Here is a 20,058-nt window from a genome sequence, read left to right as displayed (position 1 = left end):
TGATCACTCAGCAAAAAAGGTTAGGAGAAGAATGGCTTAAATTGGAATTCCTGCCTAACACTAACTATGCTTTAAAATGTCCCCCTCCTCCTACCTATCCTGCCTAATCTGTGTAAAAATGTGTATACCAGGGGCAGCCTGACCATTTGGAAACTTGGGCACTGCCCGAGGGCCCGGGGTCAGTAGGGGGCCCCATGAGATGCCCCTGGTACCTTTTTCATAGGCTTTTTTGAGTTTGGGCAAGGACACAGGGGCCCCATGATCCCCTATTGCCTGGGGGCCCCATGAGTTGTCAGTCCGCCCCTGGTGTATACTTGTTTTAATCTGCTCCAGTCCTGTCATGTGATCCTGCAGTTCTGCCTCCCCTGTGCCAGTGAGAGACCGGTGCTGGGGAGAGGAGGATGCACCAGCCATTGTCGAGCGCACCCTCTTCGCTCCTACAGCCACTGTCACTGACACAGGGGATCAGATGACCATGCCAGAGCATACTAAAAAAAGGTAGTATGCAGATATTAAGAATTTTTAAGTATTAAGTATTTTTAAGAATAGTTAGTGTTAGGCAGGAATTCCACTTTAAAATAGCTTAGTACTGGTTCTGCGCCTGTGGTTACTAGGCGTGCAAAAATGCATTTGCTGTGAAGTACGCATATGTTCATGCACACTCATACAAAGAGGCATATGCCCTGGCAAAGCCCGGTTTTGGAGGGTGGCTTGCCAGTGTATGCACAGGTGTCTTTGTACCAGCCGGGCATTTTTACAGTATGCATCACCCAACCTTTATTTGTAGTATGTTTCCCACATATTACTCCCTGCATGCTTTTTCTATCTCCTCATAATTTCACAGAACCATGTGGTGCAAATTGTGTATGAGTTGTCATTGGCTGGAAACCAAGAAGATAACTTCAACGTATAGTTGAGGAAAACAATAGATAAACTGCTGGTTACATAGTTACATAGTTAGTCTGACTGAAAAAAGACAAAAGTCCATCCAGTTCAACCAAAAAAAAAAAAAAAAGTTATAATCCTGTACCCACAGTTGATCCAGAGGAAGGCAAAAACCCAGCAAAGCATGATCCAATTTGCTCCTGCTGGAAAAAAAAATCTTCCTGATCCCCCCAGAGGCATTTGGATATTCCCTGGATCAACTTTAGCTATAAATGTTAGTATCCAGTTGCTGGTGACACAAAATAAATTAATTTTACTAGCTGTAACGTTTTTAAGAGTTCTGTTCTCCATATCTGATAGACCTTACTTATTAGCATATAAGAGGTAACTTATATTTAGGTGACATATTTGATGTGTATAATGGTAGACATGAGAGTGTTATAACCTGCTAGGAAGCCAACCAGCCATTCTAGCTATAAACACCTGTCTTCACTGTGAGATCTTTTGACCAAGTTAGGCAGAAAAACCGTCAAAATATAGGTAAGTGATTCTATGAATAGGCATTCTAACTTTAAAAAAAATATTAAACCCCACATGTATAAAATGAATATCCTAGAAAGAAGTATACAAGATACAGTATACAGCAAACATAGATTATACAACTTTCAATGCAATAAAAAATACAAAAAGTAATAAAACATACGGTACATCTTCTGATATTATTATTATTATTATTATTACATCGAGTTTATATAGCGCCAAAGGGTTTGCTCAGCGCTGTACAATAGAGGGGGGGGGACAATACATGAAACAGTACAGCAGCTACAAACAGCACACGAGGGGTTAGAGGGCCCTACTCTTTCGAGTTTACAATCTAGAAGGGAGGGGGTAGTGGTACAGGAGGAAATGGCTGTGGGGGATGGAGTGGTAGGAGGAATGAAGGAGAACGGCTGTTAGGTGAGCATGGGGTAGGCTTCCCTGAAGAGGTGGGTTTTCAGGGAGCGCCTGAAGGTGAGGAGGGAAGGTGACAGTCTGATGGATTGGGGTAGTGAGTTCCAGAGGATGGGGGAGGACCTGGAGAAGTCTTGCAGTCGTGTGTGGGAGGAGGAGACCAGGGAGCAAGATAGGCGGTCCTGTGAAGAGCGAAGGGTACGGATAGGGTGGTACCTGGGAATCAGGTTGGTGAGGTAGTTAGGAGCAGTGTTGTGAATGGCTTTGTAGGTCAGAGTGAGTAGTTTGAATTTGATGCGTTGGGCAATAGGGAGCCAGTGGAGGGATAGGCAGAGGGGGGTGGCAGAGGTGGAGCAGTTGGTGAGGTTGGTGAGCTGATACAGTTGTGTATACATTTGCAGTTGGAATTGTTTCTGTTGGACATTGACTAATTTGACATTTTTTTAGCTGGATAATGGTGTTACAAGCCTTAATCTATTTGACTGCCGCAGTAAAAGAAAACTGAACAACAGGAACATTGTAGCACCAGTGACAATGGAGATTAACAACAGAAAAACCCAAGTAAGTGAATACTTTACTCAATATACCTTGGGCACTTTGTTTTGTAGGATAGTACCTTCCAGTCAGTGGTCCGACTAGATGAAAATATTTAACATATGTTTAAGGATGGATTTTCATCACTGAAGTCTGAAGGCACACAACCAAAGATCACCTCTTTTACATCTCTTGTTTTACGGGTCCTTACGCAGCTAAGAAGTACGTAACTAATAAGTTTACATGAGATAGCAGTATTTCTTGTGGTGGAAGGAAAAACAAAACGTGTGTTCAATAAGTATACAAGGAATTGTTGCCTCTGCCTCTGCATATATCTTACTTGGAGCTGGGGTTTTAGCAGGATCCAGCTACACAGGATCTAGTTAAAGTTTTGTTCCTGTAGTCCTAGCTATGTTTATGTGCGACTTATTTCAAATTGTCAGCAGCTACAAAGAATTGTAGATGAAGAATTTATTTATAATATTACTACAGTGGAGTGAGACAAAAGTAAAAGGAATGTGAATATTTGCCAATAGCACAAGCTTACTTAGGACTGCCCTGATTTTTACATCCTGGTGGAGAGCTTCATCTAAAATTGAAGGGTGGGGGGGGGGGGGGGGGGTGAATGGGTAGCTGTGATCACTCTTGCTTTGATATTTGATAAGATAATTTTGACAAGCACTGATTACTACATAGAATGTATTGGTAATTATACAGTCTTTGTTATTCATTTTATTCGTTTTATTATTGGGTCTGACCAATTGTGCTGCACTTAACAAAAGTGCACATACCAATCACTGTGCACTAGGGGTCTTAATCTAAGCCAACCATAAGTGGTATACCCTGCCAAGTGGTAGTGATAGTTAGTCTACAAGTATGTTTTTGGGTTTTCTAGAGAAGCTGAATCACCTATAGGGGACTCACACAATCACAAGAAAACATACAAACTTCACGTAGATTACTTCCCTGGTGGGAATTGATTGTAAGACTCTAATACCGCAATGGAAGGGGGGTACTACATAATGACATGATGATTTCCCTTGTAGGCCCTGAACTATTCAACTTTTATGCTTTTTCCATGAAACATTCACTATGATCTTCAGTTTTACAATCACCTACAGTACAGTATATAAGGGGCCCCATGAGTTGTCAGTCCGCCCCTGAAGGGAACATATTCTCAATGTGTACTTGTATGTCACCAGTGCAAAGTATGTTACTACATGGACATTTTTAACCTTGGCCGCATTTTTAAAATTGAAAAATGTATCTTACTGCAGAGACACGCATATAGAAACTGTTACGTTTTTATTGAAATATTTAGAATACAGTGCTGAACAAAACCTATTTTTCATTACTGCGGGACAAGATCAATTTTCATCATTTTAACACAACTACTGATGCTAAACATTCAGCTTTAAGAATAATGATTACATTTCATGATGATCCTGGATCTAGGACCTTTCCTGTCTTACTTTTGATAAGGTAAGGAGCATTATGTTTAACTCTTATTAAGTGCTAAATACAGTACAATAAAACTAGAAAAGCTACAATTTCTGGGGAAATTGTGTGAAGTGTTCTTGCCTCCACCAGTAGTCTACAACTGGAGTGGGCGGAGTAACTGGGTGGAGTGGCTGGAGTAACTGTGAAAAGGTTGGACTGGGCAGAGTAACTTTATGGTGTGTTTGGAGTGAGTAAAGATCGTAAACATTACGCTCACACACCTGGGTTCCTATGGCAACTCACTCTACAGCAAGGGCAGAGAAGAGCGGTTAAAAACAAACTGCTCCAACTTGCTCACTTCAGAGGCGGTTGCCATCTTCAAATGGTTGTAGTTTAAAAATTATAAATCCTACACCAAAGAGCTTTATATTGAGAGAATCACAAGACCCAGACCTACATTTTGATGCACAGTATGCCTCTGAAATATTAAAAATGAAGGCATAGTCGCAGTTTAGAAATTGAGTTGAGTGAGTTGCAAACAAATGGTCATATTGTGAAAACTATCAAGACTATGGCTTAGCCGTGGACATTTTTAGTGGCAGCAGGGATAGATGAACGTTTTGATATAAGATTTGTGTAGTTGGGCTTGAAAATGAGGGAGTGATGGCAGTTTAGAAATCGTGTCCTGATTTTTCATCTCACACTCTAGCTTTTGTCAGCTCCCACTCTAGTTTTGAACATTTCCGCCATTCATTCCTATGAAACCAATTTCACCACAAAAACGCCGATATTTCATGAACCATTCGGCGAAACGTTCCACAAAATAATAGCACACCAATCGGGAACAATCCGCATGTTTCGGTATATTACTGTCTATGTAGTGTAAAAACTGTGGGAGGAGTTAGGGTGGTAAATCTGGCTATAATAATAAGAATATATATGTGAGATAACAGTAAGTGGTCACCATGCAAGAACACTTAATAAACTGCTTCCATTAAATTAGTTTTATTGAATTTGTACTGAAAGGAACAAAGGTTTTCTTCAAGGACTCTTGCATTCATTTATCTTGGCCTGTCAGATCTTTAGCTCAGTTCCCCAGCTATGGGGCTTTTAAACTAGATCACAACCTGTGTTCTACAGTATAGTGCTACTACCTATTGGAAATTGTCTCTAGGCACATTCCTGCATTCCTAAACACTTCTCAGTAGACCCCTAAAGTGGGGTATATGCTTTGAGAATATTGGAAAAATAAATTCCGTACGAGGAGCGATCGTTAGATTTTCATATAGTGTGTACACAACTTTCAACATTTCGAAATTTCTGAAAGGACAGACTCCATACTTTTTCTCATAAGTGAACAGAACTAACGATTTTTGTTTAATGTGTACCTTCAGATACGAAAGACTGTGCATGATCAGAAACCATAAACAAAAATAATCTACGCTACAACGTTTCTACGTCAAACAAATAAAAAAGCCTTTGTCGTTCGAGAATTTTCATATAATTAGTACCATCCTTTGGGTTTGACTTGCTGTGAAACATCTAAATATTCTATATTGAGCACAAGAGCTCAGGTTTAAAAGTTGCTGACAAAAATTATTGATTAAATGAATTCTTGTCAATTTAATTACATCTGACACTCAGGCTCCATTCACACCTATGCAGTGTGCTTTTTGTCCGTTTTGCAGTGCTTTTTGCAGTTCATTTTGCATTTATCTGCATATTTTTTTTATGTGATTTTGCTGCATTTTGCTTTTTGTTCAGCTCTTTTTTTTTTGTTAAAGAGCAAAGTTTTTTTGCTGGGCAGAATAAAAATGCAAAACGCAGCAAAATCACAGCAAAAAGGTACTACCGTGCATTTCAGCAGATTCTCCTTTGAACTCTATTGTAGCAAAAATGCTTCTCTTTGCTTTGAAAAAAGTCCCTGACCCTTTCCAAAAACATAGCAGCTCAAAAAAGCATAGATATGAACATATTCCATAGGAAATCATGTTAAATGGACTGTAGTGTGTTTCTGCAAAAAGCACTAAAAAAACGCATTGGTGTGAACGGAGCCTTAGAAACTTAGTACCTCTGTATAACTTTTACACCCTGGTCACATTGGCTGCGCCTTTGCATGCCAGGCGACTTGCAAATAGTATGCCATGTCGCACCCTATTGTCCGTTATTAGAGCGGTCATATTGATGCGGTTCCCACTTGGTCGGAGCCGCGCCGATTTCTAAAGTAGTGCATGCACTAATTTTGTTGCGATTTGCATAGACATCTGTGTCAGATGTCTTGCAAATCACAACTGAAATCAGCAGGTCACCCGATTTTGAAATCGTGCAACTTCACTGTAAGTCTTACGATTTCAAAATCGGCTTTAATGTGACCGGGGCTTAGTCTTTTTTGTACATAGCTGAATAAAAAATTGACACATTTTGTTGTTATCTCTTTTTTTAACAGATACTCAAAAAAACCCACTCCTCTGAATTTCAATTTAAAGCAAGTTCATTCTTTGGAAGAAAATTCCACGCAGATATTTATTCCTGCAGACTCTTTAAAAGGTAGCTTTTAGTCTCAGAATTACTTGAATTGCAAATGTTGAATGAAACAAGAAGCACACTGTTCAGCATGTCTGCTTTAGAAACAAACGTCTTTATACAACCTCTTTGTTACTACTATTTTTCTGCACTGGGGATATCCACCCTACCTACATATCTAAGCAAAAAAGCAAAAACCTGCTCGACCAGGGAACGGTTTTATATTTTTACAGGTACTTAAAAGAAGAAATGTAATAAAGAATTATAACAAATAAGGTACAGTACTTAAAAGAAGTAGTAAAAGGTTAAGCTGGGGCCTGAATAACTATTTACTTTGTTGGAGATAATACATAAATGTAATTTCTTTAAATATATTGCAGAGAAAGGGATTGGCAAAGAAAAGTTACTGAGAAATGATGCAGTTTCTTTAACCAATTCAATATCGGGCAATTTTCCCCCTTCCTGCCCAGGCCAGTTTTCAGGTTTCAGCGCTCTCACACTTTGAATGACAATTGCGCGGTCATACAACATTGTACCCAAACTAAAATTTTATCATTTTCTTCACACAACTAGAGCTTTCTTTTGGTGGTATTTAATCACCGCCAGGGTTTTATTTTTTGCTAAATTATCAAAAAAAGGCCGAAAATTTTGAAAAAAAAACACGTTTTTCTTTGTTTCTGTTATAAAAGTTTGCAAATAAATAATTGTTCTTCATAAATTTAGGCCGAGATGTATTCTGCTACATGTCTTTGGTGAAAGCAACCCAAATTAGGATGTATTTTTTAGTTTGTAGGAAAGTTATAGAGTTCACAAACTATGGTATAGATCTGAATATTGATCAATCCTGAAGTACTGACAGCCAATCTAATTTCTTGAGGTCCAAGAATGTCAGAACAGTACAGATATCCCCCAAATGACCCCTTTTTGCAGAGTAGACAGTCCGACGTACTTCATAAGAGGCATGGCGAGTTTTTTGAAGTTGTAATTTTTTTGTCATAATATTTCGGAAAATGAAAAAATGCAAAAAATTATTTTCACTATTTTTTTTTTTTTACATACTGTCACCAGTGCAGTACAGCGTCATCATATAACTGGCATGGCGGGACACTGACTGGTGACAGTATGAAAAATAAAATATATATATATATTTTTTTATTATTATTTTTAATTTTTTATTATCCTTTTTTTCTTTTTTTAAATTTTTTTTTTATATTTCACTATGTCCAAAGTAGTACAATGTTACCATAGTAACATTGTACTACTTTGGGGAAGTGATCAGTATTTTTTTTTTTTTACACAATTTGCTTATAGCAAAGAATTACTTTGCTATAAGCAAGCATTTACCTGAATGACATCGATTCATTCAGGGTTTTTTTTTTTTTGTGCTTAGCTGTGATTTGGCCACAGCTAATCACATGACATGACATAGTGATTGGTCACAGCAGGTCACATGGTACCGGCATCGGGGTCGATACTCAGATCTGTCATCGGCCGTGTCCGAGGTACACGGCCGGTGACAGATGGCTCTGCAAGCGCGAAAAGGGCGCATGTGCGGGAGGACGCCATTTGGCGTCCAACCCGGAAATCCAATACATTTTTCCGGCCGCCTTTTGGCTATTGGCCGGGCGTGTATTGGTTACAAAATACTTTTCCAAGTTCCAGTCATGACCTCACTTGTGTACAAAAAAAACTCTAATGTGCTTCATTTTGATATGGAGATTGACTTTTCAAGACACTTCTGAGGTTCTTCTATAAACTAGTAGTTTACAGAACACTGAAAATCAATATATAAACTGTATATTCACCACGCATTAGTGAATAATCCGATAATCACCTCATGAAACAATGACAAATAAAAGCAGTGCGAAAAAAAAAAAAAGTGAAACACAATAGCAAAGTGGGAATATGATACAAAATATAACACTTCAGAAAATATAAACAAATATTTAAATCATTTGACATAAGTCCACCAACTGAAAATTGAAAATTGTGATGAAGTGCAAAGTCCTTATTGATCCACCGAGATCACCATGTGAACAACATAACGATCATTTATTGAATAAAGTGCACTCAGATATCACCACGTGCTCTGGAGGAAAACCTCCCCCAGTTCAGTGGCACTCACCAGATATCGTGGCCCATCCAAACCTGATCGGCAATAGCGCTTGTGGTGAGTGTCAGCGTAGTACAGATCATCAATCAAAAAGTCCTTCATCAATTAGAGACTGATATGATGGCAGGACATCCTCCAAACTATTACACTCCGTAATCAGAGAAAGATGTGAAAGGAAACTCATAGCGTAAACCATTAAAAACCATTTACTGGGTAGAAAGTATTGCATTCACATAAAATAAATGAAAGTATGCCAAAATGTCTACAATAATCGTTATGGGTATCTGCATTTCACATGGAGCAAGCGTCTCACTCGATCCTCCTCGCGAGCAATATGTCACTTCCGGCGGGGGATGCAAGGTGGATGTCTCATTTCAGAGTACATCGTGCGGCCCGACCCTGACACGTGTTTTTCGTCACTTGACTTTATCAACCCTTTGAAAATGAGTTTGGGTGCTTTTGCCATTTTTTTGCTAAAGCTCCTAAACTCAACTCCGTAAAAGCCTTTGTGTCCATGTACACATAGGCTTTCAGCAGAGTTTAAGAGCTGCCACATTTAGGTGCGGTTAAACCTCCCTGTCCTGAACTCGGAACAATCATGTTCAGAATAGGAATATTTTGACCGACTGCCGCAGGAAAATGCAGTAAAAACCGTGTGTAAACGCGGTACCACGTTTACATGTGTTTTTGCTGCATTTTCCCATGTCCACGGTAGGATAGTGTATATGTACCCTAATGCAGAAGGAGCGTTACTTACCAGATCACCAGGTGAAAACAGAGGAAAAGAAGCCTAAAAAAATAAAACTAATGCAGCAACCACATATAATGATTGCAATATGTTATATCTTTGGTGTTGGGTTTAATACAGCTTTAATTGTGTCTGTGTTTGTTTGGGCACACACATATATACTTAAGTTCACAGATATTTGGACAGGGACACAACTTTCATAATGTTTGTTGAGTATGCCACCAGTATAAATCTACAATGAAATATTCAATATGTGATTGAAGTGTAGGCTTTATTTCATGAGGTTTAACAAAAATATTATATAGGGTGTTTATGAATTACATCCATTTTTCTGGTACAATAGTCTTTATTGGAAATAGCAGCATAACTGAGTACAAACTGAGCAAATAAGTCCCATGCAGGGAATCAATACAAATGGAAAAACATGTGATTACAAAAGTAGCACACTTTTTGCGATATTCAAAGCAAAAGTGCAGTAGCATCTGATGCCAGAAGTGGCAATGAGTGTCTGGGCATGGTGGCCAATGGCTGAGTGGAGCAGTGGAGTGGAATTTCCCTTCCCTTGGTAAAAAAAAAAAATTAAAAAGGGGGAGGTACAGCCCAGGTATGGGCCTGAATCGGGGAGGGGTAAGGGGGAGGTGGGAAAAAAAAAGGAAAAAAACAGGCGTGAGGGTGGGGTCAAGTGGAGGAAGAAGAGAGTAAGAGGAGAGAAGGAAGATAAATAGTCATGAGAAAGAGAGGAAAGAGATAGACAGGGCTAAGTGAGGTAAGAAGAAGGTACCTGTGGCTGGATAGCACTCTGTAGCGGTCCAGAATACCCAGATTCATCGGGAGCAGAGTGGGGAGAGCATAAGACCACCATGGGCTCCATACTTTGAGGAATTTGGAGTGGGAGTAATGGATTATACTGGTCATTTTCTCATGAACAATGAGGGTAGTTCACCTCCGCAAACCCAACCAAGGGTTTCTTCCAGGCCCTAGCAATCTCACTCTTTGAAGCTATGAAAGGTATGTGGCCAACTTCTGTTGATGGGAGAAGAGTCTTGGGAAAGGGCAATGAAGGAGTGCATGTCGGGTGTCCTTGCAAATTACATCCATTTTTATAAATACTCTAATCCAACCCCTCATTGTTATGGACTCAAAAGTAAATATAATATTAAATACACTGCTCAAAACAATTAAAGGAACAATTTGAAAACACATCAGATCTCAATGGGGAAAAGTATCATGTTGGATATGTATACTGATATGGACTGGGTAATGTGTTAGGAACATAAGGATGCCCCGGCGTTTTATGGAAATGAAAATTATCAACCTACAGAGGACTGAATCCAAAGACATGCAGCAGGCTAGTCCATTTTGCTGAAATTTCATTGCAGCAACTCAAAATGGTAGTTTGAATGGAACCCACGTGCTTGTATGCATGCCTGACAACGTCAGGGCATGCTCCTAATAAGGCATCCTAGGGTATTTCCTCCCAGATCTGGACCAGGGCATCACTGAGCTCCTGGACAGTCTGAGGTGCAACCTGACAGTGTCGGATGGACCTAAACATGATATCCTAGAGGTGTTCTATTGGATTTAGGTCACTTTCGCCACATGAGGCCGGGCATTGTCGTGCACCAGGAGGAACCCAGGACCCACTGCACCAGGGTCTGACAATGGGTCCAAGGATTTCATCCCAATACCTAATGACAGTCAGAGTGCCATTGTCTAGCCTGTATAGGTCTGTGCATCCCTCCATGGATATGCCTCCCCAGACCATCACTGACCCACCACTAAAATGGTCATGCTGAACGATGTTGCAAGCAGAATAACGTTCTCCACGGCTTTTCCAGACCCTTTCATGTCTCTCACATGTGCTCAGGGTGAACCTGCTCTCATCTGTGAAAAGCACAGGGTGGACCTGCCAATTCTTGTGTTCAATGGGAAATGCCAATCGAGCTCTATGGTGCCAGGCAGTGAGCAAAGGGCCCACTAGAGGACATCGGGCCCTCAGGCCACCCTCATTAAGTCTGGTATGAATGTCTCTAACCAAACAATCAGAAACAGTCTACTGCTAGAGGTCATTTTGTAGAGCTCTGGCAGTGCTCATCCTGTTCCTCCTTGCACAAAAGAGCAGATATCAGTCCTCCTGATGGGTTAAAGACCTTCTACAGCCCTGTTCAGCTCTCCTAGAGTAACTGCCTGTCTCTTGGAATCTCCTCCATGCTCTTGAGACTGTGCTGGGAGACACAGCAAACCTTCTGGCAATGGCACATATTGATGTGCCATCCTGGAGGAGTTGGACTGCCTGTGCAACCTCTGTAGGGTCCAGGTATCACCTCATGCTACCAGTAGTGACACCTAGCCAAATGCAAAACTTGTGAAAAACAGTCAGAAAAGTTGAGTAGGGAAAAAAATGTCAGTGGCCTCCACCTGTAAAACCATTCCTGTTTTGGGGGTCATCTCATTGTTGCCCATCTAGTGCAGCTGTTGTCAATTTCATTAACACCAAAGCAGCTGAAACTGATTAACAACCCCCTCTGCTACTTAACTGACCAGATCAATATCCCAGGAGTTTAACTGACTTGATGCTATACTCTAATTAAAAAGTGTTCCTTTAATGTTTTTGAGAGTTGTATATAATCCCCTAACCTGCCAATATGCTGCCTTAACCTGCTAATATATTGCTCTAACCTGCCACTATACTACCCTAATATATTGCTCTAACCTGCCCCTATACTGTCCTAGCCTGACACTGTACTCTCCTAGCCTGCCACAATACTGCCCTAACCTGCCCCTATATACTGTCCTAACCCCCTCTGCTACTTAACTGATCAGATCAATATCCCAGAAGTTTAATTGACTTGATGCTATACATTGATTAAAAAAGTGTTCCTTTAATGTTTTTGACCAGTGTACCTAGACTGTATATACATATATATATATATATATATATATATATATATATATAATGATTGTTTTCAATATTTTGTTGACATTTGTTGCATTTCCTGCAGCTGTCTTCGGTCACTACTTGATCATTGGTCTTTCTGTCTTCAGTCTTGTGTTCAGCAAGTGAAATCGAAGTTCAGTTAGGTTGAGCTCAGATGACTGATTTGACCATTGAAGAAGATTTCACTTTTTTTACTTCAAAAGTTGCTTTTGCAGGTTGTTTTGTGTTGCTTTGACAATGACCCAAAACATACTGCAATTCTGTACTGTGAAACACAACCCAATCCGTTTTGCTGCATTTGGCGGACTCTGGGCAGAGTAGCCCTATACACTTCAGAATTCTTGATTTTGCGTCTGTCAGAGGTCATATCAACTATAAACACTTGTGACCCAGTTCCAGTGGCAGCCATAGATGCCATGACATAATGTTGTCTTCACCATGGTTCACAAATGATACAACATGCTTTATGTCATTAGCCATTCCTTCTGTTATCTCTGTTCTTCTTATCCTACCATTCTGCTTTATGGCAAGCTTTTTCATTGGTCTTTTTTAGATTTTTCTGGCAAACGTCTAATCTATCCTTCCTTTTTTAACCTTACCAGTGGTTTGCACCTTGTGGTATATCTCTGTATTTACCTTTGTAAAGTATTCTCTTGAATATAGACTTTATCAACAATACACCCACTGTAGCTGGCCAGCTAAGACCAGTCCTAGGTTGCTAATATGGTTCACATATATGTGTATACCAAACCTGCCAATAACCTCAGTACAGTATATATGTGCATATGTTAAAGCCAAAAGCAGAATCATTGCTGTAATGTATGTCTTTGATTGTTATATGACATTTATATATTCATTGTGTTAGCAGAAGCAGAAAAGGAAAATATGCCTTTAACCTCCTTGGCGGTATTCCCGAGTGTAGCTCGGGGTAGAATTTCTATACCAAGAACGGGAACCCCGAGCTACACTCGGGCTTACCATGCAGCGTTCTCTGGGGGTCCCTGCAGCACTTACCTTGTCCTTCGCTCCCACGATGGGTCCCCTGCAGCGTCCCCGTCCATCTCCTCCGGCGGATGCCGGCATCTGGCTTCCGTGTTCCGGTCCCTGTGACGTCGGAACGTTCGGGCGGCGGAACCGGCGGGAAATTTGAAATTTTTAAAAAATGACATTTTTGCTGTCATTGCTTTTTCACTGCATTTCACATACATTTTGTCCATACTGCTTTGTCCTGTGCCCTGCCTGCATTTTGACTGTTCTTTCTGCCTGGAAACTTAGAAAAGTCCATGGCGGCCAAAAAGCATCCCTTTACGTCAAAAGCGGTTTTAGAACAGCGATAGTAAATCAGAACCACTTGCAGAATTGAGTGATAATGATTTGTGGGGAAATTCGTTATCAGACACTGAAAACGATTTTGCGACTTTGCTCAGCGAGGTGCGAATTTGCCTCTGTATTTCAAATTTCAGTGTTTTTGGTTTGATTATATTATTGAATTAAATTTATTATTATTATATTATTATTTTTTATGATTATTTATTAAATTATAATTTATGATTTCGTGTTTCAAGTTTTATCATATCCGGAATGTTTAATAGACTCTTTTTCGGATAGATTTCAGTGAGTTATTCCTAAAAATTACAGCCTACAATAAAAAACTACATATTTCCATGCAAAAAAATGGTACCGCTTTCAGCACAAAAAATCGGAAAGAATCATACCGCCAAGGAGGTTAAGTAAGTAATTACTAAGAATTGCAGGCCTACAATACATAACACCAAATTTCCATGCAAAAAAATGGTACCGCTTTTGGTACAAAATTCCTGACATAATCATACCGCCAGGGAGGTTAAGAGTTAGTATAAGGTGAGCCAATCACAGACAGCCTCACACTGTACAGAGCCTTAACCAATCCCAGCCAGTTTCACATTTATGTCTGTGTAAAACTCCCTGCTAGGATTTTCTAGAGACACATGCTCACCAGACAGAAGAGGAAAACAGACAAAGTTCCAGTCAGAGAAGCTTTATGGAAACAGAGAAGGCCAAATAGTTCCACCGAATTTACGAATTTACAAACTTACGAATCAAGTCAATGTAGAGTAATCTAACGAATTTACCGAATCTAACGAATTTATCAAGCTATCGAATCAACCCAATGTAATACGAATTAAACCATTGTAATATGAAAGAAATAAACCATTGTAAGCAGTTATATGAAGAAGATTGAAGTTATGAAAGAAGTTAACTAAAGTATTCGGTGTGCTCTTTAAACCTACTGCATCCATAGAGCGGCATTGGAGGAATTACAGAGTAAAGTCAGTCTAATCAAACAAAGAAACAGTAATTGCATAATTTTTCTAATGCCATAGCGCACTAGGCACCAAAGGGTGCTGCGCCTGCCACAGTGGAACTATTACCCTCAGAGGTCAAGCAACAGCGCTCCTCAACTTGCACAGTAAAGAGTACACTAGAGAAACAGAGCGCCAGCATATACCGCCACGCGGAGACACCTCAGCGGAACAACAGTACAGGCCATAGCACGTGCGCATTAGTCAGGCTGCAGCCAACTCTTAAAGTGGCATAACGGCAAAGGCAAGACAGTCAGAGAAAGAGCGCCAAACCTCCTGCACCCCTAGAGAGAGAAAGAGATGCATGGGGGGAGGGCCAGAGTCCAGAGCTAGAGTGCCCGCACCGCTATCCATCAAGAGACCACGTGTTGCATCCAGAGAGTTCACGCAGAGCATCACAAAGTCACCGCAGAGCATCGCAAAGTCACTGCAGAGTATCGCAAAGTCACCGCAGAGCATCACAAAGTTACCGCAGAGCATCGCAAAGTCACCGCAGAGCATCGCAAGTCACCGCATCAAGAAAAGTCTCCTTTTAAGAGTGACATTTGTTTCTGCAACCTTCAGATCACGGTATCCTGCTTTCCAATTAAGGTCAGAGCTTTCCTTTATTACTCACTTATGCACATAGGTTTCTGCAAGAGACATTTTTGTGCTCAAGAGAATACAGACTTTTAATAAAAGAGAGACAGTTATAGTATATGACTCTGAAGTATTTAAAGTGAAAGTAATTTATTGCCTGTGTTTTGGTGCTATTACATGTAAAGCGAAAGTCATTTATTCTTGCATTTGTTAGTATTGCATTTAAAGTGACAGGTCCTTATTATTCATATTAATTGTTATAGCATTCAGAAATGGCTGAGCCTAGCATTGCCACCCCACTGTTAGCGGATGCAATGATAGATATGGTAGAAGGTGAAGAGCAAGAGAACCTGTCTGAATCTGAAAGGTGCAATGTAACGGTAGTCTCGCCCCAAACAAATATAGCTGAAACAGGTGAACTAAGACGTTCATCACGGGACAGAAAACCGACCCAAAGGGTGCTAGAAAAATTTGGAGCAAGAGGCAGCACTGAAAGGAAAAAAGTTCGCCCGAATGTATGAGAGGTGGAAAGTATACATTATAGGCATTCGCAGTAAGCTAAAACAAGAAAGCATAAAGGAGAATTTGAGTGAAATAATAGAGACAGTAGAAGATTCTGAGTCAGAGCTTTTGACAGCATATGTCAACTTGCGGTCGTCCTTGACACCCTCCCAGGATACTGTAAGAAACATGGATACATATTCCGCAGTCACTAGGGATTTTGTCAGGGATCTCCTCGATCCCTGCCGCGATGGTCCCGGCGCAGGCGCACTGCTCCACCCAGTACACGGGCACTAGGTCCGGGCTGGCCGCGGCGTTCGAGTTCGCGCATGCGCAGTAGAAGCCGCCGCCCGCTGGGCACCAATGGCAGCGCAGGGCGGGATATTTAAAGGTCCCTGAGCTGTCATTTCGTTGCCTTCTGGTCTTACCTGCTTCCTGTGATCCTGTACCTGTGCCTAGTAAGTTATTGACCCGGATTGCTCTTGACCTTGCTGATTTCTCCTGCCCAGACCCCTGCTTGCCTGACCTCTCTCCCTGGATGCCCCTTATTAGATCTGACCTCCTGTTGCTGACCTGGCGTGTGACCCGACGATTCTCTGCCTGCTCCCTTGTACCTTACCGTCCTCTACATTACCGACTCGGCCTGTCTGACTACGCACTTGCTCAGCCATCCATCCATCCATCCCATCGGGCTCACCCGACCTCCTCACATCTGGCTCTCCCTGGTTGGAACCCCTGGCGAACACCCCTACCACTGACAGGTGTGCTCAGTAGAGGCGACCTGGTCTCGGGGTACTACAAGTCCATCCCCACCATCAGGGGCCCTGGTGAACAAGTACCCTGGGGCTTAGACTCCGCGCTCTGGGCACGCCTGACCAGTGGAGTGCTAGTGGTGCCGCTCGGCGGTCCCTCACAGATTTAGTGATGCTTATGAGAGAACTATCATCTGCAGCAAATTATGATGAAGTCAAGGCACGAAACAGAATGAATGAGCTCTTCATGAAAGACTATGCTAGGTCCTTAGGAGGAACCACAATCTCAAGTCTGACTTCCATCACTAGCAGAAGCGCCAGACACATAACAGACTTCTCAAGTACGTCAGCCAAAAGAAAGGAATTAGCTGAACAACTCTCTGCCAAAAGAGCAGAAGTAGAGATGGAATCTGCCATTGAGGCTCAGCGCCAGGAAATGGAAGCTCAGCACCATAAAATGGAAGCCGAAATGGAGGCTCAGCGCCAGGAAATGGAAGCTCAGCACCATAAAATGGATGCTCAGCGCCATAAAATGGAAGCCGAAATGGAGGCTCAGCGTCATAAAATGGAAGCTGAAATGAAAAGTCTGGAAAGGCAGAAGGAAGTTAAGATTATAGAAGCCAGACTCAGAGTGCACGAAGAGGATACGAATCAGGGTAGTCATAGATCCAAATCAGTACTAAGTGGAGAAGCTGACTGCTACGTTCTTCCTTACGCCCAGGAAAATTAAAGGAAATCTCCAGCATGTAGTAAAGAAATAAGTCATAGTCCTTCCATCCCTGCTCAGAGAGAAATGAAGAGAGACTCACCTGATTCAGAACAAAGTGGAAAAAGAGAACCAGATAATTCAACTCCCTTATGTCATGGCAGTGGTCACGAGGATGTTACAACTGTTGACCCGGCAAAACCTCAGAGAATATTTCTCACTAGACTTCCTGTTCCGGAACCTACTATATTCTCCGGAGACGTACTGAAGTTTATAGAATGGAAGGCAAGTTTTGAAATGATCATTGAACATAATTGCTCCCGTCCAGTGGACAAGTTATTCTACCTCCAGCGGTATACTGGCGGAGAAGCAAAAAAGGTTCTTGAAGGTAACTTCTATAGGAAAGATGAAGAAGCCTACAAGCAAGCTTGGGAAAAATTAAATGCAAGATATGGTCATCCCTTCTTAGTACAAAGAGCTTTCAGAGAGAAGTTGATAAACTGGCCTAAAATAGTTCCTAAAGAACACTTCAAGCTCCAAGAGTATGGCGACTTCCTGCAAGCATGCAGCAATGCTATCCCACATGTTCAAGGACTAGAAGTATTGAACGACTATCTAGAAAACCACAGGATGCTAGCCAAGCTACCAGAACAAGTGGCTTCTGGATGGAATCGCTATGTGACTAAACAGTTAGATCAAGGCAAAAACTTCCCAAGTTTCAAAGAGTTCTCTGAATTTGTCAATGAGGAAGCACGAATAGCGTGTAATCCAGTAACAGCATCTCATGTCTTAAAATCCTTAGAAGAAAGGCCTACAAGAGAGATAAGACGTGCAAGAGCAACTAGCTTTGCAACCAACACAGCTACTAAAGGTCCAGATGCCCATGAGAGCAAGTTCAACGTTATTACTGGGATCAGTAAAGAGTTGTCAGAAAAGAACTGACAAGTCTTCAGACTACCTTCAAGTGTATGTTCTGTGAAGAGAATCACTCCATATATAAGTGCCAACGATTGAAGGAAAGGTCTCCAGACGAAAAGAAGAAGTTTGTGTTTGATAATCAGCTGTGTTTTGGATGTTTAAGAAAAGGCCATATTACTAAAGATTGCAAGAAAAAGGCCACTTGCAGCGTTTGTAAAAGACGTCATCCTACCCCACTACATGAAGAACGTCCAAAGAAAGAGAAATCCTTAATGCCCAAGGACACTGAGGAAGAAAATAAAGCAACAGTATTCTCTTGCAGAGTGAGAGAAAGAGAAATCAATGGCACGTCAATGGTTGTACCAGTGTGTATTTCAAATCCCAAAAGGAAGAACAAGAAGGTATACGCCTATGCGCTACTGGATGCCCAGAGTGACGTCACCTTCATTGATCAAGAAATCTGCAAGAAATTACAAGTGGCCACAGAAACAGTGAAACTCAAACTCACCACAATGACAGGAAGAGACACATTGGTGAACAGTCAAAGAGTCAAAGGACTGAGAGTTAGAGGACTCCACTCAAACTGCATATTAGATCTACCTCCAGCTTATACAAAAGACGACATACCTCTGGATCGAGATCGCATACCTACCTGTGAAACAGCCAACAAATGGGAACACCTATCTGTCATATCTCATGAAATGTCCCCGCTGAAGGAATTTGGTGTTGGACTGTTGATAGGCTACGACTGTCCCGAGGCCTTGGTGCCACGAAAGATAATCGCAGGAGGAAAGGGTGAACCCTACGCAGTCCAGACTGATCTAGGATGGGGTGTTGTTGGAGGAAAACGACAGATTGCAGATTCAGGACAGGTGACAGGATTGTGTCATAGAATATCTGTCCAAGAGTTACCAACTGTAAGTCCAGCGAAAGTACTCAAAATCCTAGAATCCGACTTTGCAGACGTAAGTTGTAATGAAAAGAGTGTATCCCAAGAGGACATAAAGTTTGTACAAGTTCTAGAAGATAATATTCAGCAAAATCAACAAGGTTATCTTGAAATGCCCCTACCTTTTAGAGAATGACCTCGTCTGCCAAATAACAGAGATCTTGCCCTGGCAAGATTGAAAAGCTTAAAGAAAAGGATGGGAAGGGATCCCAAACTCAAAGACGATTATTTGAAATTCATGAAAGAAATCCTCAAAGAAGGGCACGCAGAGAAAGTTGATGGTCAGCCTAAAAATGGAGAAGTGTGGTACATCCCACATCAAGGTGTCTATCACCCAAAGAAACCAGATAAGATCAGAGTAGTTTTTGATTGCTCAGCAAGGTACAATGATGTTGCATTGAACGATCATCTACTTAAGGGACCAGATCTTACAAACACTGTACCTGGAGTACTCTGTAGATTCAGAAAGTATCCCATAGCAGTCATGTGCGACATTGAAAAGATGTTCCACCAATTTCATGTGAAGGAAGAAGATAGAGACTTCCTGAGGTTCCTATGGTGGGAAGACGGAGATACAGATACAGAGCCAGCAGAATACAGGATGAAAGTACACTTGTTTGGAGCAGCATCATCCCCAGGTTGTGCTAATTATGGTATGAAGTATCTGGCCAATCAGAATGAAAAGGATTGTCCATCAGCAGCAAATTTTTTGAAGAAAAACTTTTATGTAGATGATGGTCTTATAAGTCTAGAATCCTCAGAATCGGCAATTCAGTTGGTGAGAGAGAGCCAAGAGTTATGCGCAAAGGCAAACCTGCGTCTTCACAAATTTATCTCAAACGACAGAGAGGTACTAGAATCCATCAGTGACTCCGAACGTGCATCAACAATAAAGAATGTGGATCTTAACTATGATCCTCTTCCAGTTCAGAATGTACTTGGATTGGGATGGAATGTAGAAAACGACAATTTTTTCTTTGAAATATCCATGGAAGAGAAAGTTCCAACTAGACGTATCATTCTTTCCACAGTAGCCTCAATATATGATCCATTGGGATTCTTGGCACCAGTAATCCTCAGAGCAAAAGAAATACTGCAAGAATTATGCAGACAGAAGTTGGGATGGGACGAACCCATACCTGCAGGCTTGAGGCCAAGGTGGGAGAGTTGGATAAGAGA

At 41.3% G+C, this 20,058-nt stretch overlaps 1 protein-coding gene across 1 annotated transcript in view; it reads left to right on the top strand.

Annotated features, from left to right (window-relative positions):
• Window positions 1–20,058, top strand: part of PKD1L1 (polycystin 1 like 1, transient receptor potential channel interacting) — a gene marked incomplete at its 5' end in the record, with an annotated part of 209,426 nt that overhangs the window by 89,854 nt on the left and 99,514 nt on the right. Inside the window, 3 exon segments of the mRNA XM_089669435.1 lie at window positions 2,284–2,397; window positions 3,692–3,852; window positions 6,257–6,357. Of these exon segments, the coding sequence (XP_089525561.1) occupies window positions 2,284–2,397; window positions 3,692–3,852; window positions 6,257–6,357 (376 nt within the window).

Source organism: Staurois parvus, unplaced genomic scaffold, assembly GCF_062004578.1.
Source record: "Staurois parvus isolate SC_StPar_1 unplaced genomic scaffold, SC_StPar_1.0 ptg000077l, whole genome shotgun sequence".
NCBI lineage: Eukaryota > Metazoa > Chordata > Amphibia > Anura > Ranidae > Staurois > Staurois parvus.
The sequence above is the reverse complement of the archived record's forward strand: the minus strand, read 5'-3'. Positions and strand labels throughout refer to the sequence as shown.